This window comes from Neofelis nebulosa, chromosome 14 (genome assembly GCF_028018385.1).
Source record: "Neofelis nebulosa isolate mNeoNeb1 chromosome 14, mNeoNeb1.pri, whole genome shotgun sequence".
In the NCBI taxonomy this organism is placed as follows: Eukaryota; Metazoa; Chordata; class Mammalia; order Carnivora; family Felidae; genus Neofelis; species Neofelis nebulosa.
Genome location: NC_080795.1, coordinates 80,210,297 through 80,233,048, shown reverse-complemented (window position 1 = coordinate 80,233,048; position 22,752 = coordinate 80,210,297). Strand labels below are relative to the sequence as shown.

The following is a 22,752-nucleotide window of genomic DNA, read 5'->3' as shown; positions in this document are numbered from 1 at the left end:
CAGTGGGGGAGAGGCTGAAGCCTCAAAGGCAGCTGGGAACCCCGCTCTGACCCCATGCCTGGGACATCCTCCTTTGCTACACGAGTCTCCAGTGACATATTTTAGTCATCGACTTCTTGACTTTGAGGTTGCAGACCCACCAGGGAATGCCAGCTTGTTCTTGCCCTTTGAAATCTATGCTCACGGTTTGAAGGGAGTGACAAGACTGTCTTGGGACACTGCCTGGCACGTGCCGGGTAATAATATCAGCAAGCATCGAGTGAGGGCCTCCACGTGCCAGGCGTGGCTCTAGGCCCCGGAAAAGCGGCAGTGGATTGAACTGGCCTCCCAGTGGGTCCATTCTGCTCTGAGTGCTGTAAACACTCAGCTCTCTTTTGACCTCAAATCAAATACATTCTTCTGTAATCTCTGCTAACACTGTTGCTCTCACTGCTGTGTAGCGGGTTCCGTTCCTGCAGCTCTTGTAGGAGCGTCCAACTGAAATGAGATCGTATTCTGCAGCTCACAAGGAAATGTCTAGGTGAAGGCCAAGTTTCGGTTGGTGCACTGGCCACATGGATAGGCCCCGTGGCCGACTCGGCTGAGTGCAGGCCCCACACTTGCCAGTAACGTGGGGTGCGGGTGTATTTTACTTGAACATCCCGCGTGCCCCTGGCCTCATGAGAGCCCATTGGTAGGTTCCTGGACGTGCAGTGTCGTAGGCGTGAAAGTTATTTTTGTCCTTGTGTGTTTCTAATTTTTGCTTGTTCCTCTTTCTTTTCTTTTCCTTTTTTTTTTTTTCTGTCATACCGCCCTGTGAGTATGTTGTTGGGTCTGAAAAGGTAGGCTGTGAACATATTGCCTTGAAAATAGCTAGATTTCCCTGTGTGCTGCCTCCTCATTGCCTTTACTGCTTTAAAAAACCAAAACTTACCGCTGCCTGGATCCATATTACTCTGATCATCTTTTTATTTTTGAATCATCTTATTAACAGTTTTTTTTTTTTTTGCTTTTTTTAGCACGTAACCCATGGGTGTTTGATATCTGTTTAAAATATTTGCTTTGGGGAACTTGTTTGGTCTTCCTTCGCATTTGGTGACAAATGAGCCCTGATTCATCTTTTTTGTTCGTTTTGAAGAAGTGAGATGCTAATTGATTTGGGTGGCTTCGCGGGCTTTTCCGCCGGGCATCTTAACCTGTAAAGTCTAAGACAAGCGGCCCCTCGCTCCATTCTGGCTTTTGAATGAGCACCTCGGGCACGTGTTTCCTGGCTGTTGCTGTGTGATGTGCATGACGGTGCTTTAGCTCCCGCGGCGGTCGCCGGTGCAGGGACGCGAAGGGACGCCGAGGAGGGCACGGTTGCCCCTTGCCCACCCCCGCAGCATGCTACTGACTTCACTTCACCTTAGCAGCTCTCCCTCATAAAAGGGCAGAGACTGTCCAACAGTCTGCACCGGTCTCATGCCCTTTTATGACAGGGACTGTTTCTAAGCATTAGGAAAACGTGGCCTTCTCAATAGCTGGTTCATTTGGATCTTGTGGACACAGGGACCTCTGTGGTTGACCACAGCTGACTTTCTGTGTTAGCCAGTAGGCATGCAGAGCCGGGTCATGGGGTTCACCTGAGCCGTCGAACGGGCCCTTACTTGCACCAGCCTTTACTCTTCATGAAACTCCGTGTTGGTGAGAATTAGCCGTTTCTGTGTTTGTTGAGGGCTCACGTCTGTCACTGAAGGGCGTGTCATTAGTTTGCGGCGGGGGAACTCCAGCAGTTAACCAAGCTCGGTCCTGGAGGGAGAACCTGGGGCTGATCCAGGTCCTTGTGTTCCCCCGCCCCGGCCCAGCTCCCCCGGGGGGGAGGTTTTGCCGCGGCCACCGTGCTGGCCAGGAGGCCCTGATTTCTTCTTTAATGCTCTGGCCCGAAGGGGAATACTTTCGTCCTTTGTTTACTTTGCCTCAGTTGAGACTGGCTGGACTTTCAGAAAGAGTCCCTCATGTTCCGGGGTGGGGGACTAAGGCAGGAGTGCGGTGTAGCAAGTACGAGAAGCCGTCCGCCTTCAGAAAGGCAGGGCAGGGATGCTGTGACGGCCGGGCTGTGCCCCGGAACACGGGACCTTTCCCGTTGCTCCCTAGGCCCCAGGGGACTGGTGTAAGAGTGGTCTTGCCCGGCCTCCTCCCTTCTCACCTGCTCACCTCTGGCAGGTAGGTCCATTCAGCGGGAGCTCTCCCAGACCTCGGACCCTTCAAAGTTCAGACTGCGGGATAGCCATGAGCCTCTTTTTCTAGGCCGTCTTCTTGGCCTCCTGTGCGAGACCACGTGCCTTCCCTGAGTGTCGGTGCCAGGAGAGCCCTCCCTCTCTTCAGAGGGCTGTGACACTCAGCGCACGCCTGCCGTGTCCTGCACTGAGGTATACTTAGGGACAGAAATGTCACGGCTCGTCACTGGGCCGGGGGCGGGGGGGCGGGGTGAGGAAAAGAGGAAATCAAGTGAGAAAGTCAGGGTTTTGACCTGAACAGCTGGGCGTGTGGTGGGGCTGTCTGCTGGGAAGGACTGGAGGTACCTGCTGGGGGTCAAATTCCAGAGCGAATGTTGGACGTGTTTTTACATGCCTGTATTTGTTCGATATTCAAGTGACCGTTTCAAAGAGGCAGTTGGATTTATGAGCCTGGAGTGCAGGTGACAGAGTGGACTGGAGAGACACCCTGGGAGGTGTCGGTATGTGGCTTGTGTTTAGAACCAAGGGTGTGGGTGAGCTCACCTAGTGAGGTGTAGACTGGGGTGGGAGGAGGGGCCGGGGCTGTGACCAGTGGGCTGGAGGGAAGCCCGGTATGTTATTCAACATACAAACTGGGATTTTGGGAGCTGGCGCCATTTATCCTAAAAGCGCTGGAGGGCAGGGCAGCTGCTAAGGAAGCCCGGGGGGGGGGTGGGGGGGGGATGGTGTGCTGGACCTACATCCCGGGAGGACTGCTCCTGCAGCAGGAGGGTGGAGGAGAGCCCCCTGGGAGCCAGAGTCGCATGGGGCGGTGGGATAGAGCTGCGCTGGTCCTTGAGGGAGGGTGCAGAGGCCTGAGGAGTGGGGGCGTCCCAGACTCCTGGTCTGTCCCGTGGAGCAGAAGGCACGTTGGGTAGGGCTCTGGGGGGACTGGGAGCAGGAGCTGACCTGTAGGATTGGTGGATAGTTCTGGAATAGTCTTTCCCCTGCAAAGACTTTAAAAGAATCTCCTGAGTATGTCAATAGTTACTTTGGAGGAAGCAGTTCTGTTTTGACCCTTCTAAGGGTAAGGCACGATATTTGCGGGTTCAGAGAAGAGTGAGGGCTTGTCACGGGGCTTCTGTCGCGAGGGGGAATAATGCCAGTTTAAGACGGGAAGGGGGCAGGGGAGGGGGAAGGGGGGAAGGTGCCGATTAGTCCCTACATATGTCACTCAGCACCGTGGCAGTCTTCACACGCTGAGCCACGTGTCGGGAGTTGACAGTGCGTTTGGATGCCGAGTCCTTTTCCGGTTGGAACGGAGAACAGTGGTGCATCCTGAACTTCTGTTCCGTTGACATTGTTGTCTTATTTTACTCAGTAGGGTGAAAAGTCCCTGCATGTTGGTATCACGGTGAGATGTTTTCACGGGTATTAAGTGGAAGTTTTGTTCCCCGTCAGGTCCGGTGGCTTGTGACACACACGTGAGAAGCCTTGACTTTGGGGCTTGGGCTGTGTTTGCTTTTTGTTTAAAATTTTTTTTTAACGTTTATTTATTTTTGAGACAGAGAGAGAGCATGAACGGGAGAGGGTCAGAGAGAGAGGGAGATACAGAATCTGAAACAGGCTCCAGGCTCCCAACTGTCAGCACAAAGCCCGACGCGGGGCTCGAACTCATGGACCGCGAGATCATGACCTGAGCCGAAGTCGGCCGCCCAACCAACTGAGCCACCCAGGCGCCCCTGGCTGTGTTTGCTTTTTGTTCCTCCCTTCTCTGCTCTCACCCTCCTCGTCTCCCCACATGCTCTCAGAGAGGCCCTGCTTTTAATGGGGTGAATGGTAACAGGGTGGTTGCGTTGTGGGGGGCAGCCCGGCCAAGACCTGAGGGACATAACGAGGGGAGATTTCCAGGAGACAGAGGGCTCTGTGTGTATTCTGAAGACGGGATAAGAGCCAGCCAGGTGAAGGGACCATGAGGGCGGCTCAGGTGGCGGGAGCGGCCCGGGCGGAGGCCTGGAGGCTCGTGGGGTTGGGGCTTGAGGAAGATGTCCTGTGCTGGGGGGCCGGGGGTCCGTGTCCCAGGCTTCAGGGTGGGGGCTGCTCCTGGTGGAGAGGACACTCGAGAGGGCCTGTCATACAGGGCTTCGGAGGAGCTTGGGTTTTATCAGAACTGACAACAGAGGGTGGCAGTGAAGGGGTCAGTGGGGAGTGGCCTTTAGGAGAGGGTTCTTGGTTTTGGGTTCAGTGGAAGGAGGGGGTTGGGCCGGGCAGGAGCAGCTCAGTCCCTTTGAGACCCATCCATTCATCTGTTTATTGATAGCAAACGTGCTGCTGAGCGTCCAGGGAGAGGAATGGATACACAGTAGGAAGCAAAACGTACGTGTCATTTTGGGGCTTACGGATGTCAGAAGTTGATTCAGCTAGAATGTTCTAGGAGCACAGCAGGGACGCCTGCCCAAAGTGCAGAGGTAGGAGGCAGGGAAGGCTGTCTTGAGAAGCTGACCATCAAATGGGGTGAGGCCTAAGGAGAGCGTGAAGTGGCGAGGCAGAAGGTGGGGCCCGCGGTCACTGGGGTCGGGTAAGGCTGCAGAGCGCAGGGGGTGGGCAGTGGGGGAGCCAGAACTGTATTGGGGAACCTTGAAGGGTTTGAAGTGGGGGACTGAATCAGATTTATGCTTCGGGAAGGCCGCTCCGGGTGGGCGTGAGTGTAGCAGGGACGGAGTGGAGACTGGCGAGGGGCTCGTTGGAAGGCTGTGGAGGTATCCAGGAGGAGAGAGATGAGGGCGTCTGGTTGGGGATGCCAGGGTGGCATAGGTGTGGAGTTTTCTTATGGGGAGGGCTGGCTTGTTAGTGGGGGAGGGGGGCATGCTAACACTGCGTTGTGGCTGTGAAGGAGACTGGGCTTTCCTCTTCTCTCTCCCCTGCCTTACGTGATGATCTTAGTACAACCCATACTGGGAACAGAAAGACTAAATTCTGGGGTGGCCAAAGAGTTTATAGTGTTTGTTAGAGTTAGATCTGTGAAGATTTAACTTTGTACTGAGATCTGTCAATAACACTCAGTTAGCTAGAAACTTCACGTCTTTTGGATTCCTGTAGGGGTTTTTATTCTTGATATGATGGCTTTCTTGGTGAGAAAAAAATTTAATATAGCTGCGATTTTTCTTGAAAAAAAACCCACTTCTCTTTGAAGAAATTTAATATTCAAAAGAATAGGAATATTTAAAAAATGATAAACGAATATTTTGATACAATTTTTTTTGGTTTTGAGTTGATATGGAGTGAGAAGCCTTTGCATTATTTATAGCACATCCTTGCCAATATTTAAGGAGCTGTTGGTGACGCCCCAGGCCCCGCCCTCTCAAGGCATTATTGAAGCTGGCTCTAAAGCAGTGAAGATAAAGGTCTTATTTGCAAAAGCCAACGGCTGACTTGTGATACAAACATCACTCTCTTTATAAAATAATAGTAGGTTTGAATTTAAGGAAGTGGAAGGTGATTGATTTTCTAAAAAGCTGAAACATAAACTTTCTCATGCTGACGTTACAGTAGGAAAATTTGTGAAGGAAAATCCCACTCAAATATTGTCTGAGGGAAATACATGGCGGAAGTCACACGTACCTCGTCCCTCTAGGAAATACCTGGCAGGTGTTTTTGAAGTCGGGAGTGTTCCAGCTCACATACTGGCAATGATGGTTGCTGCCTCTCAATTACAGAGCCTAACGTTGCCTTCTTAGCACTTTTTTTTTTTTTTTTTTTTTTTGTAGTGAGAGGGTTGAATAGTGCTTAGCCAGCGTGCTTTGGGGGCAGAAGTCGTGCGTGCTAGCAGTGACACATTTCCACGCGTTGTGTTTTTTAGACATTACAAGAAGCGGTGCCAGGGGCGCATGCGGAAGCACGTGGGAGACCTGTGCCTCCAGGCCGGGATGCTGCAGGACTCTCTGGTGCATTACCACATGTCCGTGGAACTTCTCCGCTCAGTCAATGACTTCCTGTGGCTCGGAGGTAAGGTCATCTCATGAAGATATCAGATATGTGATTGTAGCAACTGTTATTTGCAATAAGGGAAAAGAGAAAAATGAAAAGGAATTCTAAAAACGAAGGATGAGGGAGGAGAGGCAGTCGGCTGTCTGGTCGGTGTCGGGGATCGGCGGGGACAGCCCTCCTGCCGTGTCTGCTGCCGTGTCTCCACCCGGGCCTGCCCTGGCATCCTGCAGGCACCCCCACACACTGTTCTGTATCGTGGGCTGTCTTTCCGTGTTCCTCTGGGCTTGTTTGTTTTTAAGCACATCTTGCCCTCTGCTAATGCCATTCCCCACCGAAGTCACCTCCTACCCTCATTCTTCAAAACCCCGTGTGTACACGAGCTGGTGGACGGGTCAGCCAGACGTGGTATGTCCACACAGTGGAATGTCATGAAGACGTGAAAATGTGAAAAGTTACAGCACAGGGAGGATAGTCAGTAATACCGTAATACCGTGGAGTGGTGACAGAGGGTGACCGCGCTTGTTGCGAGGAGCGCCGAGTGACGAATGGAGTCGTCCAGTCCGTGTGGCATACACCCGAAACCAGAACCACACGGTACGTCCCCTGTACTTCAGTAACATGAAAGACATAAACTGTGACAGACCTTGATAGCAGCACGTAGAGTCAGAGGAGCCGGGCACAAAGGGCCACCTATCAGCTGGAATGTCCAGAATAGGCAGAGAACCGATTCCTGGCTGCCAGAGGTAGAGGTGGCCGTGGAGTTTCTTTTGGGGCCGATGGAAACGTTCTGGAGTTAGACGGTGGTGATGGTCGCCCAACTGTCTGTGTACTAACGACTGCTGACTTGGGTACTTTTCAGTGGGTGAGTTTTGTGAGTTACATTTCAATTTGAAAAACTAGAGAAAGAAGGAAAAAACCTACTTCAAAGGATAGCCTTTCCTCACCCCTCCAGACAGTGGGGGTCTGCAGAGTCTTGTCCAGAGCCCCGTCCATTGTGGAGCTTGCCCTTTGTGCTGGAATTGTGTGTTTACATGTGTTTTTCCTTCAGGGACCATCTCCTCGGCGTGGGGTGGGACGCGTGGTCTGTGTGTGTCCGTAACTCAGCTTATTGTACATGTTCCATAAACGCTTGTTAAATAAATGTTGTGTGGGTAAGGAGTGAAATCAGGTTCTTTCCCGGAAAGATTAGTCGGGAGGCCTGTGAGCTACTACGATAAATACAAGTCAGAATACAGTAATGGAGTAAGTTCTTTAATGGAAGTTTAGCAATGTGCTCTGGAACCATTAAATATAAGAAATTCTTAAAATGGACTTAAACTCCATAATTCGATTTAAGGGGGCTAGAGATTGGTCGGTGGAATATATCCATACTTCAGGGAGCTGTAACATTAGGGCCCCTGTGGTGGGCACTTATCCAGAAGGAAGGGTCCCTGCTCATGACCCACATAGGGACCAGCTGGGTCGGTAGTGTCCCTGAAGAAGGGCGGGGGGGGGGGCGGGTGGCGGGCACGGCCTGTGCTGTATGCTGTTTGCCTGGTCCAGTCTCTCACGAATGTGTAGTGCGGTTTCCCAGAGGCTACGTGACCTGTGACATCACCACAGATTGAACGCAGAGGTAGATGGGAGACTCCAGCTCACTGTATCAAGTCATACATTAAAGACATTTGTAAAAATATAAAACAGTACCAGCCTTCCAGCCTATATTTTTGTTTTGGAAAATAGTTATTGTTCATCAATATATAATATATAGTGGGATTATTATTATTTTAAAAAGGAATGAACACATACCTGTTAAAATCTGTTTTTAGTTATAGTTTCAGGTATGGTAAATATCTGTCGATGTAACCTGCACAGAAAAAAATTCTTTGTGATCCTCAGTGATTTTCACAGCGCGAAGGGGTGTTAAGACCAAAAGGTTTGGGGAGCGTTGCAGTCATAGACATGAACACTGTAGAGTAACTTAGAAGGCCCGGGGCCGAGCTTGATTCTTAGGCTCTGCCTGCCTGCCGGCCGTACTCTAAGTAACCGTGGCTGCCTTTGAGGACCAGACGGGCTTACAGGTGTTTGCTCCAAAGGAAACCGATGCATTTTAGGGCGTATGGCGGGGCAAGGTGTTGTGGGCCGGCTTTGCTGTCTTATTTTTGAACGTTTTCAATCCGGAGCATCTGTCGCTCCCTGGCTCTGTAGTGTCAGGGTCTGGCGCTGGGCCTGCCACGTGGTGGGCGCTCAAGTGTTGGTGACAAGGATGAAGAGGCTGGTCTGTTTCACGTGTGTGCTCAGTCTCCCAGTGAGACCTCGAGTCTCCCGACAGTGTTCTGTGTTGCCAGCTTCGGCATGGGCGTGGGAAAGGTAGTGGGTGCTACGCTCCTGTTGGGAACAAAACCCGTGATCTGGAGGAACCATCTTTGTTTTGGGGAGAAACTGGCACTTCTACATAATCGAATTGTTCCGTGTTCAGATCATTCTTAGGCCCTGCAGGTTGAGCTCATGATGGGCCACTAACTTTACTAATTGTATTTTTTTGTTTGTTTTTTAAACACCCAGCTGCCCTTGAAGGGTTATGTTCCGCGTCTGTCATCTGTCACTATCCTGGTGGAACTGGGGGTAAGACTGGAGCTCGCAGGTTCCAGGGGAGCTCTCTCCCTGCTGAAGCAGCCAACAGACACCGACCAGGTAAGCTCTGTGCCTTCCTCCCGCCCGGACTCCTTCCCTGTCTCTTAAGGATGCAGGAGTAATTGATTACGTTTCTCTCTGAGTGAAACCTGACTAATGTTTACATAAAATATAAAAGCCGTTGAGTCAGAAATCTTGGACGAGACGTTTTCTTCTGATTTTATTGAGTACTGATCTTATGGAATCTTACTATTGATGGATTACAATGATTGTTTCATTTCTGGAACACTTGAATAAAGTTTCTTGGTAGACTGGCCTCAAAGTTCTGTGCCTGGGTCTTTTTCCTAATTTTTGTGTATTTAGGAAAGCTAGCTCCAGGTGTCAACTTTAACAGCTAATTCAGGGCTTGGTCTCTTCCTTAGTTTTCAGTTTGATGACATTCTTTCTCTCTTTTCTTTTTTAAAGTTTAGTTATTTATTTTGAGACTCCTGCGAGGCGGGGAGGGACAGAGAGAGAGAGGAAGAGGGAGAGGGAGATCCCAAGCAGGCTCCATGCTGTCAGCACAGAGCCCGATGCGGGGCTTGATCTGATGAACCATGAGATCATGACCTGAGCTGAAATCAAGAGTCGGACGCTTAATAGACTGAGCCACCCAGGTGCCCCGATGAAGTTCTTTTAATAAGTTCAGTTTGATCTGCTTAGGTTTGTCAGCACCAGTGAGGGGTAAAATGTCTTCTTGGAGGAGCAGACTTGCAAGAGTTTTTCGAATAAACTTGAGTCTTTTGGCCCTTAAGGGATGAACTTGTCATACTGCTTAGGTCATGAAGATAAGAGCAAAGAGTGTGGAGATCAAGGCCTCATGCACAACCTTGAGGTGGTTTTTAATCCATGAGATTCTTTGACACTTTTTCCCCCAGAGAGAAAGCCCTTGGTAGTAAATGTGTATTGGGTAGGGGAGTGGCTTGAATGTATTTTGTCCTGACTTCACCTGTGACCAACAGAGAGTGAGACGCGACCTTCGGGAGCTGGTTTCCTGCGGCTGCACAGTTGTGTGTAGGGCTGCATGGGTGGGTCTGTAATGGTTCTAGAAGAGAAGATATTTTATCCTTCTTCGGCACAGCATCCTGGATGACTTCAGTCGTCCCCCAGTTACTTGATGGGAAGGAAAAGCTGGCTGAGAGGCCGAGCGCATGGCTGTGGTCCTGGCTGCGGCCCTGCGGCCCTGCGGCCCTGTGGCCCTGCGGTGGGGCTCTCCTGCTTCCCCAGTCAGTCTCCTGCACATTCTGGGAGTGCCTTCTGGTGGGGATGGTTGTTTCCCCCGTGATTTGAAGAGTTCTGATGTGTTGAGACTGTTGTACTGATGTGATTAGTGAGACTCAAGACTTTTTAGAGAAATGTTTCATTTTTCCACTTTGCTGAGCGTAGGCAAAAAAAAAAAAAAAAAGGTTTAAACTTTTCTGAGAAACTGCTCTGTCTGCAGTAGAGAAGTGTTTTTATTTAGCCTCACGTCGTGTAGACCGCCCGGGCGCTCTGACCGTTGGGGGCACCGATGGGAAGGCTGTGCAGTGAAGCCCAGGTGAGGGCAGACAGAGCTGGGCTGACTTTACTGCCCTTCTCGCAGAAGAGGGTTCAGGTCTGCTGCCGTGCTCGGTGGCACGGACAGGCGTGTCGTTTAGTCCTGAATAGTGACCCCGGGGCTGTCCGCCGCACCCTCCTCTTACGTCACGGCAGATGGCGTCAAGACCAGACGAGCTGGTTGTTAACATTCTCCCTGCATTTGCATCCATTCCTTCCTCAACAGCAGAAATGCACATTGTCCTTTACTGTCAGCATTTACTATCAGTGGGACCTGGAGCATTTAGGCTCCTGGTGCCTCAGTTTCTCTGTTTCCAGAACGGGGAAGGTAGTGACAGTATTCCCCTCCTAGGGTTCCTGTGAAGGTGCCCGAGATGGACCTGTCCTACCCGGCCCTGGGTAACTGTCAGCGACAATGTCATCGAGAGTGTTAGGGTGAGCAGTAGGTAGTTGGAAGACTTGGTGATGTGAATTAATGAGTACGGTTAGAATACCCCAGACATCTCGGATCCGGCAGACGTCCTTGGATGAAAGGAAATTGTTTCTCTCCTAACATCGAGTTATTGTAGTTGCAGAAGAATTCTGTAGTCCCTGCCTCTTTTGCTTTCGTTCTCCTTTTTTTTTTCCTTCAACTTTCTTAGTATTCAAAAGTTAGAAGCCACAAATTCTTTTATTCTGGAAGCTTGCATGTGAACTTGTAATGCTATAATTAATGGACAAACCTTGGTTTATTAAGAAAATCAATAGGACATTCTGCAGTCAATGTGAAGAGAAATGCTTACTGACTCGTACATGTTTCTTTTTTGTGGTTACCTCTACTCTTTGGTCTGTCTTCATGTGTTAATCATCACCATCATTGTCATGATCGAAACAGCTATGATCAGCACCTGCCTAGGCCAGTGGCTGTGCTCAGCGCTGTCCTTATGTCCTGCCTCCCAGCAGGTGTTGGAGGGCACATATCAGTATCTCCTTTCTGCAGGTGAGGCACTGAGGCAGAAAGAGCTGGGCCCCAGCCCCTGGTCATGCAGCCAGCGAAGGCAGACTCGGGGCCGGGGCCCAGGTTGCTCTGACTGTGCAGCTTGTGTTCTGGGTTGCTGCTCTGACCAGCCGCCCGTTGACTGGTTTCCAGAGCACTGGTGAGTTCATCACTGCCACGTTTTAGTGATCTCAGCCTGATGAGGCCTTAAAAGAAGAGATCAGTGAGACCATGAGACAGAGGGACATAGATTGAAATGATATATATTAAAAAAATTTTTTTTTTAACATTTATTTGTTTCTGAGAGACAGAGAGAGACAAGGCACAAGCAGGGGAGGGGCAGAGAGACACGCACAGAATCCGAAGCAGCTCCAGGCTCTGAGCTGTCAGCACAGAGCCCGATGTGGGGCTCGAACCCACGGACCGTGAGATCATGCCCTGAGCCGAAGCTGGCGGCTTAACCGACTGAGCTGCCCAGGCGTCCCTGAAATGACATATTTTTGCAATTGATTTAGTCTCAGCCAACAATGTAAAAAGTTAACATTTTAGTTTCAACTCTGTAAGCACTAGAAAATAAAACATTTAAAATGATTACAGTGCAAAAGAGAAGTGGGCTTTGAAAATCCAGCCATCGTTGCTAATGGCTTAGCCCTTGCTTTTCTCTGGTGATGCTTGTTGGGAGAAAACCTCCAAAGACAGAAATGGTTTTCTGTAGCCATTAGTACAGAAGAAAAGATGAAGTTAGTGAATGTTGAGAGAAGGTAAAAACCTAGACTCTTCTCTTTCTGCTGGTGAGCACGCAGATTCTATGGGACTTGGGACTTGCTTTTTATGGCCTAAGTATATTTCCTCACCTGTGAAATTTGAGTGGTGTTATTTAATTTGTGTGATTATGAGAGTTAGCTGCCTTGTATGCAAAGCACCTAAGAGGTGCTCAGTAAGTATTTGCTGTCACAATAGCATAGATTATTTACAAGTATCAACCCTGAATACTGAAGAGGGCAGTTTGTTTCTGATGCATGCTCCATACGTATATGCATATGATAATATGAGTATGACTGAAAGTGATAGGGACCCAGTTACATTGTTTTAGTGGGGTATGAAGCTTTGATGGGATCAGTGTCGTTCTAGTGACATAGGGAATAGCTAAATTGCCTTAAGATGGAGAACTTAAAGATTATTTGTATAGAACGTGTGTTTACAACTTAGACTTCATATTGCCATGTAACCATTAAAACCTTTACCTTACATAGCCAGTATGTTTAGAAAACTTGATATTGAGCTGTTTTCAGGGAATAAGCTTATCTCTTTTGTGAGTGAAGAAAATTTTGATTTTTTTCTGTACTCTTAATAGGTTAAAACAAGTCAAAATGTTCATTTGGCATCACTTTTTTTTTTTTTTAAATAGAGGGAATAATAGAAGGGGGGAACTCACGCTGTTTTACTATGTAAATAAACATTTTTGTATTTCAACAAAGTTGTATGATGTATAGTTACCAGCTCTTTGGGCAGTATTTTGCAAGACACTTAGAATACCTACCTACTGTTAGAAAAAAACCGATGTGACCTTTATGAACACAGGGTTAGTATAGATCTTCTGGGTATTGGTAAGTGCAACAAGCAAGGACTAGGAGTAAGCTTTCCTACTAATGGCTGGAAGGACAGATTCCCTGGGTCTCAGTCTCCCTGTCTGCAAAACGAAGAGGCTGGACCCGACGCCCAAGACTCCTTCCCGTTCAGATTAGTTTCCGTGAGCCTGTGTCTTGTTTATATTTGGGAGTGTTAAGGATCCCAGATCAAGTGCTGAGTACGCTCCCTTCCCTGAAGCTGCCGTATCCTCGCTGTGTGTTCGCTAAGCTTTCGGTGAAGGTGTCTGAGCACCCTGTTTTTAAAACCCTTGCTGATCTTTTTTCTTACCGCGCAGGCAATTTCTCTTGCACCTTTTCCAGCGGCGTAGAAAGCCTTTCTGTGGCCGTAGGTGGCGCTGTTGCACCTTTGAAAAGTCTTAGTCTCACTTCCTGTTTGTAAAAGAAGATTTATTTAACCAACAGTCCTTTAATTTGATTTTTTTTTTTTTTTTGTTTCGTGTTTCAGAATGGTACAGCGTCCATTCTGTCTAGGCGTTCCACTTATATCTTATTTTTATTCTGTCATCTCGGTGTGAAAATTTCAGATGTGCTGTGTGAACAGTGGTGAAATTGGACTTTCTTCCAGTGTTAGAAGCCAGGCAGCCGTGATTTCATAACAGGGGTAGATGCAGTGTCTGGAGCGCCTTCAAGCTGAAGAACCGCGAACTCTCCGAGGGTTAATCAGAGGAAGGTGATTTGGTTTCGGGGACCGAGCCTCGTGTTTCGTCTCGGGCGTGAGTGTGCAGGCCGCCACTTAGTCGTGCGAACTGGCGTCAGTTCTCTGAGATTTTTCCTCATCTGGATGACGATGCTAATGACTTCTTTGGAGAATTTTGAGGATTGGGGAGAAATTATGTCAAGCGTTTAGCACAGTGGTTATCTTGTAAAAGAGCTCGTGAACTTTAGCTGTTATGTTGCACAAAGCCGTTATTTTATACTCTTTGGCGATTACTAAAATTGGAAGTGACAGTTCCACGAAGAAAGATGCAGTTAAGAAGTGAGTGAACGGTTTGAGGAGGGTCGGTAGCTCCTGTGGCCGTAATTTAGCGGCAGCGTCAGAGATGGGGCATTCTGTAGTCAACCCACCTGAAGTCACGGAACTGTTCGTTAATTAAGCGTATGTTGGGGCTTAAGGGGTCCAATAATTGCACTCCTGTGTTCTCCACCAGCCAACTGGGAGATGAGGTGGGAGTGGGCAGGAGGAGACAGATGTCACCTTTATTACTGATAAAGCCGCATTCTCCACGAAATTTAGGGGTGCAGGAAAATGTTCCTCCTGTATCTGGAACTGGTCAGACCGGCCCAGGGGGCTCTGGGCCTGAGAGGACCTGCCCAAGTCTTCAGGACACGGGGTAAGCCGGGCACCCCAGGGAAGAAGAGGGGTTCACATGCTCAGCTCGCCCCCCAAACTTTCCCGAAGCCACGCCACGCGTGTGAGGAGGACGAGCCGGGCCACACGGTCAGAAGCGTTACGGGGAGAGCCCTCCTCGTGGGGACCGGAGCAGTGGGAGGAATGGCCCCTTCCTCCCACTTTCCACAGGTCACGGGGTAGAGCAGAAGGGTACTCCCCAAGAGCTTGTAAATGGGACAACGAGGAACTATGGAAGATGATTAGAAGGGAGATTTGTGAAGTCACCTTAATAGTTATCGTTCGTTGAGCACTTCACATGTGCTATCCGTGTTTCTCAGAGCGTGCCTGATGTAATCCCTGAATCCTCACAGCAGCCCGGCAGGGTAGGCTTGATGATCGCCCCCATTTTACGGATGTGGACACTGAGGCACAGAGAGGGTAGGCAACCCGACCAAGCTCACGGGGCTGGCGTCAGAGCAGGGACCTGGCAGTGTGGCTGGGCTCCCGGAGACTGGTTTCAGGTGTTTCTGGGACGTCAGCCCGTCTGCAGGTCTGCACGTGTGTCTGTCCGTCAGTCAGGGCTCTGCCAGCCTAGAAAGCCTGGCAGAGGGAGAGTTACGCAAGTGTTGACCGTGGTGTCCGTGGGAGTCACCGTGGCCAGCCTCGATTGTTCGTCCAGGCGGCAAGTCCGTCCCCCTAACAGATATTTGGTCCCAGTGAATCTACCAAAACCCGTCCTGCTCTGCTTCTGCCCGTGATCGGGCCGTTGAGGGGCAGTGTGCTCTTCCCCTGTGATATTTGCACTGTGATATTTGGTCCGCTCGGTAACTTTTTGTCTTCTGTTACACTAACAAGTTCAACCTCCACTCTTCTTACGTTAGTCTCTTAGGAGTTCGGTTAATGTGAAATCAGTCCATTGGGGCCTCATGATGCTGATAATCAAATTTCAGAGCCCGTCAGGGTACTTGTAGCCGTGGAGACCGGGCTGCAGGACACCCTTGCTCTCACTGTGCGATATCCTCAGACAGCACCCACTATTCCCGTGTCCCCCACCCTTCCGAACAGGCCAGGCAACAGACAGCAAAGTACTTGGGCTGCTCCTCCCAGTGAGAACACTGGTAAGTGGCTGGAGGTGAGCTAATAAAAGGAAAGGCTCCCAGGAAGTCCAATTAGATGTTAAAGTCCATTTGGGAAAGAACTGTCTACTTTTTTTGTGGCTGAGCTTTTTCTTTGCTGTTTGAAGAAACTATCTGGGCCATGTGGCTTACAGACTCACACGGGATGAGATGAAGGGAATTTAAAAGGCAGACGAGGGTTGTTTTAGGCGGTCCCTCCAGGCCAGTGAGAAGTGATAGTCCTCGGCCTGTGTGAGACGTGAGACAAAGACTCTTACACACGGACGAAGGTAACTTTAAAAGCCCTGCAGTCGCAGTGCACTTAGTATGGGGCCCGGTTCGTCACTACATGTGCCGAGAGGTCAAGTAATTGATGGTTGTGATAATGACTGAGCTGGGGCAGGAAAAAGTTTCAGTCTCATTCCCTGTTTAACAGACATGGCACAATGTAATATACTCGAGCAGGTTTTCCAATGAAGGAGAAGTTCGTAGGGTCACCTGGAAGCCCCCAGTTCCCCAAAGTGTCCCCGTAGGGGAGGTCTGTGTGTTCTTCACAGGGCACGTGTCTTGGGGGGTGGGGCGGTGGGGCGTCCCTGGCTCCTCGGAGCTACGGTTTCGTCATCAGCGGTGTGGAGCTAATCGTCGCTGTCCACTCTGTGGGGATGCTGTGAGAATCACACGGCCACACACAATGTTGTCAAGCACGTGCTTGGTGTATAGCTGGTATTCAGTAGAAGCACCTGTTTTTTTTTTTATGTTTGTTTTTATTTTTCAAATTTTATTATAGTCATGGCTTTCAAATCGCAGTGATTGTTTTTGTCTTCATTTAACAGTAGAGATTGCAGTACACAAACTAGCTCTTAAATAGGATTGTGGGACGTAGTCTCTGTATTATCAATTGAATGAATATGCTGTTTCAATAAGACTAGCTTTTACTGGGACACATGTTTTTGAACTTGTCAACATATTTGCAAAGGATCGTAGCTAATGATAAGCACAACTCTTAGATCAGTGTTTCTTCAGGTGACAGGGAATTCTGTCCTCCAGAGAAGGCTAGTTGGATCTCATTAGTATCTGGGTAGTTTAGCAGATGATCAAGGCTTTCAAAAGCTTCTTGATAACAGTGGAGTTAACTGTTTTGTATTGCACCTTCTAGAGGTTGGAAATCCGTAGCTGGTGAAGTGTGCAGCGATTCAGTGAACGAGTGTGAGATTTCAGGAGGGTAGAGCTAAGTTCCATATAACCTTCCAATAACTTTCCCCTCCATTCCAAGCTGTGGGCGTATATTTGCACACAAAAAAATTACTGTTCCTTTGTCGTTTGGATTATTTGTGGGAATAAGAAATTCTCCTTGGTTAAGGCGAGTAGGGGAGTATGCACTTGGAAGGTGGGAGGGCAGGAGGCAAGAGGCACTTTACAGTTTGTGCAGGGTGTGGGTGATGGCAGCTTTTTTTTTTTTTTCCTTCCAAAGTAAAAAGGCACCAAACTTGTGTGACATACTGTTATTCAGAATTGCTCTTCTGATGAGAGAGACGTGCCTCAGAGTTTTCAAGGCAATGTGAAGCATGAAATGTGATTAGTAGCTGTCTTTAAAAATAGTTTTGTTTTCCAAATAAAAGACCATACTCTGTTCTTTCTTCCAGGGGCACAAGAAGTTCTCATTGATCCAGGTACATGATCTATGTGCTTAGTTTCTTTTGGTTCTTTAAGTGCTTGTTTCATGGTGGTGTGAGTGAATGGTTAAAATTTCTGGATTATGATCTTTGGAACATTCTGATTTAAGTAACTTTAAATCAGAACTGTTAACTACTTGATTATTGTGTGGTCTTTGTTTGACGGGGCACCCTGCTGATTTATGTTGTCTGTTGAAGAGGTATATTCTTTGTCTCGCATGGTTATGTGAATGATTTGCAATGATTTAAAATTCTTTGAATGCATCGAGCATGCTTATCCAGTTAATTGTGAATTTATTCATAGTAATGACTTTACTTTGATTTTGTGGTTTATGCTCTCTCCACATGAATTTAAATTCTTTACTGCATTCTGTATATGTGTTCTTAACAGAGAAAGAAATTTTGTGTTTTACAGAGGTGGGTTTTTCTTTCTTAACTTCTGTAATTAATGCAGCTAAATCTCTTTTATTGTAGTGCCCAATTATTTCATAATGAGCTCTATTATTTTCTGGGTTAATTAGAATCAATGACAAAAGATAAATAAAAAATCAAAAAATTTCTTCCTTTGAGGAGTAGAAATCGGACAGTCATGCTAATAAATGTTTTGTGACCAGTGCATTTATTTCAATCTCACAATGTGTCTCCGTTCTGAAATGAAATTGCTTCAGATTTGCAGATTTCTGTTTTCACATCTGTGTTGAATCCTTCCTCTAGAAGATGTTCCATGATAGTTTCTTTCTTCCTTTCTTTCTCTTTTCTTTCTTTCTCTTTTTTTTTCTTTCTCTTTTCTTTTCCTTTCCCTTTCTTTCTTTCTTTCTTTCTTTCTTTCTTTCTTTCTTTCTTTCTTTCTTTCTTTCTTTCTTTCTTTCTTTCATTTCCTTCTGTCCTTCCGTCCTTCTGTCTGTCCTTCTTTCCTTCTGTCCTTCCTTCCTTTCTTCCTTCTTCCCCTTAGGTTATTGAGATATAATTGACATACGATTGTGCTAATTTCCTGACAGGGTTTGTGGAAGGTGTAGAGAAAGGAAAACAGAGGACTTTGGTTTGTTTTCTGGAGACCTGGGTTGCGATGAGGAAATAATTTGGGGGTGGCTGAGGGACTGAATGACCCCCCCCAGCCCCCCACTGAGAAGCTGAACAATGACATTGCTGTCGGGTGTACTGATGTTTGATCAGTAGACGTTGCCGAGCCCAATCTGGCTAGTTCTGCCTGATGGAAGTACTGAATTTTAGTGTGTCAACCACGACTGGCAGGAGAAGTAGATACTTACACCAAGCAGAAGTAGCTCTGAGCTGTCAGAAAACCAGTCCTTCGTTGAGAGAAAACAATACATCTTTTTTATTCCTGAAACTTTTCACGATGAGGTTGAATGGAAATGAAATCGAATTTAGAGTAATGGAGGTAGAAGGGGGGGGGGTCTATGGGTTTTGTCATATGGGGACATGTGGGAATCCTGTGGCCGAGGTTGAAGCTGGCAGGGAAGGACGCAGAAACCAGCATGGGGTGTCCCAGGGCATCTTCTGTAGCAGTCCCAACTTGATCTTTGTTCCTAGGGGAGGGCAAGTAGAACACTGAGGTGCTGCTCTCCCCCTACCTCCCAGCTCCTGCTACCCTGCTTCTGGCCTCTGCTCGCGGGGCCTTTGGTGCCAGGGCCAACTTCCTCACTAAGGTCTGATCTTTCAGGCCTTAGTCTTGAGGGGGTTCAGAGCAAGTCTCCCCAAAGTGTGCCTGCTTGGCATGTGGAGTGTTTGGAGTTGAAGGCAACTGGAACTCTGTGGGATCAAGAGAAACTTTAGTTCCTCTCTTAGCTACCTAGAAGAATCTCAGTTTGGTATCTTTTCCAGAATAAGAGTTATTACCAATGATAAATTTTATGTACATAACCCATATGGAATGCAAACTGGTGTAGCCACACTGGAGAACAGTGTGGAGGTTCCTCAAAAAACTAAAAATTGAATTACCCTATGACCCATATGACCCAGCACTTGCTCTATGAGGTATTTACCCGAAGGATACAAAAATACAGATTTGAAGGGGTACCTGCACCCCAGGGTTTGTAGCAGCACTATCAACCTTAGCCAAACTATAGAGAGAGCCCAAATGTCCATTGACTGATGAATGGGTAAAGAAGAGATCTATATTTAGGGTAGAATATTACTCAGCCATCAAAACGTATGAAATCTTGCCATTTGCAATGACATGGATGGAGCTAGAGTGTATTACGCTAGGCAAAATAAGTCCATCAGAGAAAGACAAACACCATATTATTTCAGTCATATGTGGAATTTATTTTCTTATTTTTTATTTTTTTAAAAATATAATTTATTGTCAAATTGGTTTCCATACAACACCCAGTGCTCATCCTAACAAATGCCCTCCTCCATGCCCATCACCCACTTTCCTCTCTCCGCCTCCCCCCCCCCCCAATCAACCCTCAGTTTGTTCTCCCCTTAAGAGTCTCTTATGGTTTGCCTCCCTCCCTCTCTGTAACTTTCTTTTTTCCCCCTTCCCCTCCCTTATGGTCTTCTGTTAAGTTCCTCAAGATCCACCATATGTGGAACTGAAGAAACAAAACAGATGAACATATGGGAAACGGGGAGAGGAGAAGAGAGGGAAACAAACCACAAGAGACTCTCAATGATAGAGAACAAACTGAAGGTTGATGGAGGCAGGAGGGTGGGCGATGGGCTAGATGGGTGATGGGGATCAAGGAGGGCCCTTGTGGTGATGGGCACTGGGTATTGCATGTAAGTGATGAATCACTGAATTCTACTCCAGAGGCCAATATTGCACTGTATGTTAACTAACTAAAAATTAAATTAGAAAAAAAAAAGGAAAGAAAAATGACCCATCTGTATGGCAGGGCATATATCTAATTACCAAACATGTGCTTTTCTTCTTATTGCCCTGTGAATTGTGCTCCTTCCCTTTAAAGCCCAGGCCTTTCCCATTCCTTAGCTCAGGATGACGTAGGTTCATCATTTTACCTTTCTGTCTCTGTAGCTCATTAACATGGGGTTCCTGAATGCACGAAATTAAATTTCGTTTTCTGTTAATTTGTGTCATATCAGGGGAATCTGGGCGGCTCAGTCAGTTGAGTGTCCAACTTCAGCTCGGGTCATAATCTCATGGTTTGTGAATTCGAGCCCCACATCAGGCTTGCTGCTGTCAGTATGGAGCCTGCTTTGGATTCTCTGTCCCCCCGCCCTCTCTCTGTCCCTCCCTTGCTCATGCTCTCTCGCTCAAAAATAAATAAACCTTTAAAAAATTTTTGTCTCGTGTCAATTTAATTCTTAGACCATCCAGAGGAACCTTTGAAGGGTAGAGGAAAATTTTTCCTCTGCAACAATTTCTTTCCTGCTACTTAAACCCTGACAAATGTGTTGGTAGGGAATCACTTCATCACTCCTTGGAGCAATGTAGTATGATTCTTCTTTGTTTCTAAATCTGAACAGCGGATGTTCTCTCTGGGGTCACAGAATTGTTCAGCTCCCTAGAAGAGCCTTCCACATGAAGTCATGACAAAATTGGATCACTTCCATTTTATTTTTGAAATTGAATTGGATATACCATTCAAAGCAAACTTTCAGATTTTTTTTTTATACCTGCTTTTCCTACAACTATCTTGAGGGCCAGAAGGAAGACTTTGACAGCGTTTGGGTGCTTGGTCTGGTATTTGTTTTAAGAACCAAGCTTCTCCTCAGGTGGTGCTGGGAAAACTGGACAGTGACATGCAGAAGAATGAACCTGGAGCACTTTCTTACACCAGACACAAAAATAAACTCAAAATGGATGAAAGACCTAAATGTGAGACAGGAAGCCATCAAAATTCTAGAAGAGAAAACAGGCAGCAACCTCTTTGACCTTAGCCGCAGCAACTTCTTAGTCAACACGTCTCCAGAGTCAAGGGAAACAAAAGCAAAAATGAACTATTGGGACCTTGCCAAAATAAAAAGCTTCTGCACAGCGAAGGAAACAATCAGCAAAACTAAAAGGCAACCAACAGAATGGGAGAAGATATTTGCAAATGACATATCAGATAAAGGGTTAGTATCCAAAATCTATAAAGAACTTATCGAACTCAACACCCAAAAAACAAATAATCCAGTGAAGAAATGGGCAAAAGACATGAATAGACACTTCTCCAAAGAAGACATCCAGATGGCCAACCGACACATGAAAAAATGCTTAACATCACTCATCATCAGGGAAATACAAATCAAAAACCACAATGAGATGCCACCTTCCACTTGTCAGAATGGCTAACATTAACAACTCAGGCAACAACAGATGGTGGCGAGGATGTGGAGAAAGGGGATCTCTTTTGCATTGTTGGTGGGAATGCAAGCTGGTGCAGCCACTCTGGAAAACAGGATGGAGGTTCCTCAATAAACTAAGAATAGAACTACCCTATGACCCAGCAATTGCACTACTAGGTATTTATCCACAGGATACAAAAATGCTGATTCGAAGGGGCATATGCACCCCAGTGTTTATAGCAGCACTATCAACAATAGCCAAAGTATGGAAAGAACCCAAATGTCCATCGACTGACGACTGGATAAAGCAGATGTGGTATATATACCACAGAGTACTGCTCGGCCATCAAAAAGAATGAAATCTTGCCATTTGCAACAGTGTGGATGGAACTAAAGTGTATTATGCTAAGCAAAATAAGTCAGAGAAAGACAAATATATGATTTCACTGAAATGTGGAATTTATGAAACAAAACATCAACATGGGGGAGGGAAGCAAAAATAAGATAACAGAGAGGGGGACAAACTATAAGAGACTTCTAAATGCAGGGAACAAACTGAGGCTTGCTGGAGGGGAGGTGTGGAGATGGGCTGAGTGCATGATGGGCATTAAGGAGGGCACTTGTTGGGATGAGCACTGGGCGTCAAATGTAAGTGATGAATCGCTAAATTCTGTTCTTGAAATCATTATTACACTGTATGTTAACTAACTTGGACTAAAAAAAAAAAATTAAAAAAAAAAGAAGAAAAAGAACCAAGTTTCTCCTTTAGTCATTTCCAGCAGCTAGGCTTTTGAGCCCTTGATCTGCATTTGAAACAGAATACTTCCTGGTGTCAAACTGTTTTTTTTTGTTTTTTTTTTTGTCACTTCTGAACATGTCATGCCCATTCAGCAACTGTTTCAACTGTTGGCCAATTTCAGCTAATTCAAATTTGCTTTCCTGTTTTCACATTGAAGGGATTTTCTCCTGCCTATAATAAAAATAAGCAAGAGGCGCCCGAGTGGCTCAGTTGGTCATAATCTCATGGCTCGTGAGTTCGAGCCCCACGCTGGGCTCTGCGCTGACATGTTGGAGCCTGCTTGGGATTCTCTCTCTCTCTCTCTCTCTCTCTCTCTCTCTCTCTCTCTCTCTCTCTCTCTCTGTCTCTGTGTCTCACTCTCCCTCCCTCCCCCTTTCTCTGACCCTTCCCCACTGGCACTGTCTCTGTCTCTCTCTCTCTCAAAATAAATAAACTTAAAAATAAATAAGAAATTTGTGCTTACAGTGAAGGCACTGTTCTAAGGTGCTGTTTTCTTTTTTTTTCTTAAACAGCTTTAATACAATTTACCCTTTTAAAATATACAATTCCGTGGTTTTTACTGTATTCCCAGAGCTGTGCACACATCACCACATCAATCTTAGGA

General features: G+C 47.1%; 1 protein-coding gene across 6 annotated transcripts in view; it reads left to right on the top strand.

Moving 5' to 3' along the window:
• The window catches only part of TRAPPC9 (trafficking protein particle complex subunit 9), a 572,152-nt gene that overhangs the window by 12,790 nt on the left and 536,610 nt on the right, over positions 1-22,752 (top strand). For 4 of the 6 annotated variants that reach the window (XM_058699185.1, XM_058699186.1, XM_058699184.1 and 1 more), the window contains exons 3-5: positions 6,034-6,179; positions 8,706-8,834; positions 17,063-17,089. In XM_058699185.1, coding sequence (XP_058555168.1) covers positions 6,034-6,179; positions 8,706-8,834; positions 17,063-17,089 — 302 coding nt within the window. Of the gene's footprint in view, positions 1-786; positions 822-6,033; positions 6,180-8,705; positions 8,835-17,062; positions 17,090-22,752 lie in introns of those variants that run through there. The other 2 variants (XM_058699187.1, XM_058699183.1) reach the window with 2 other exon arrangements.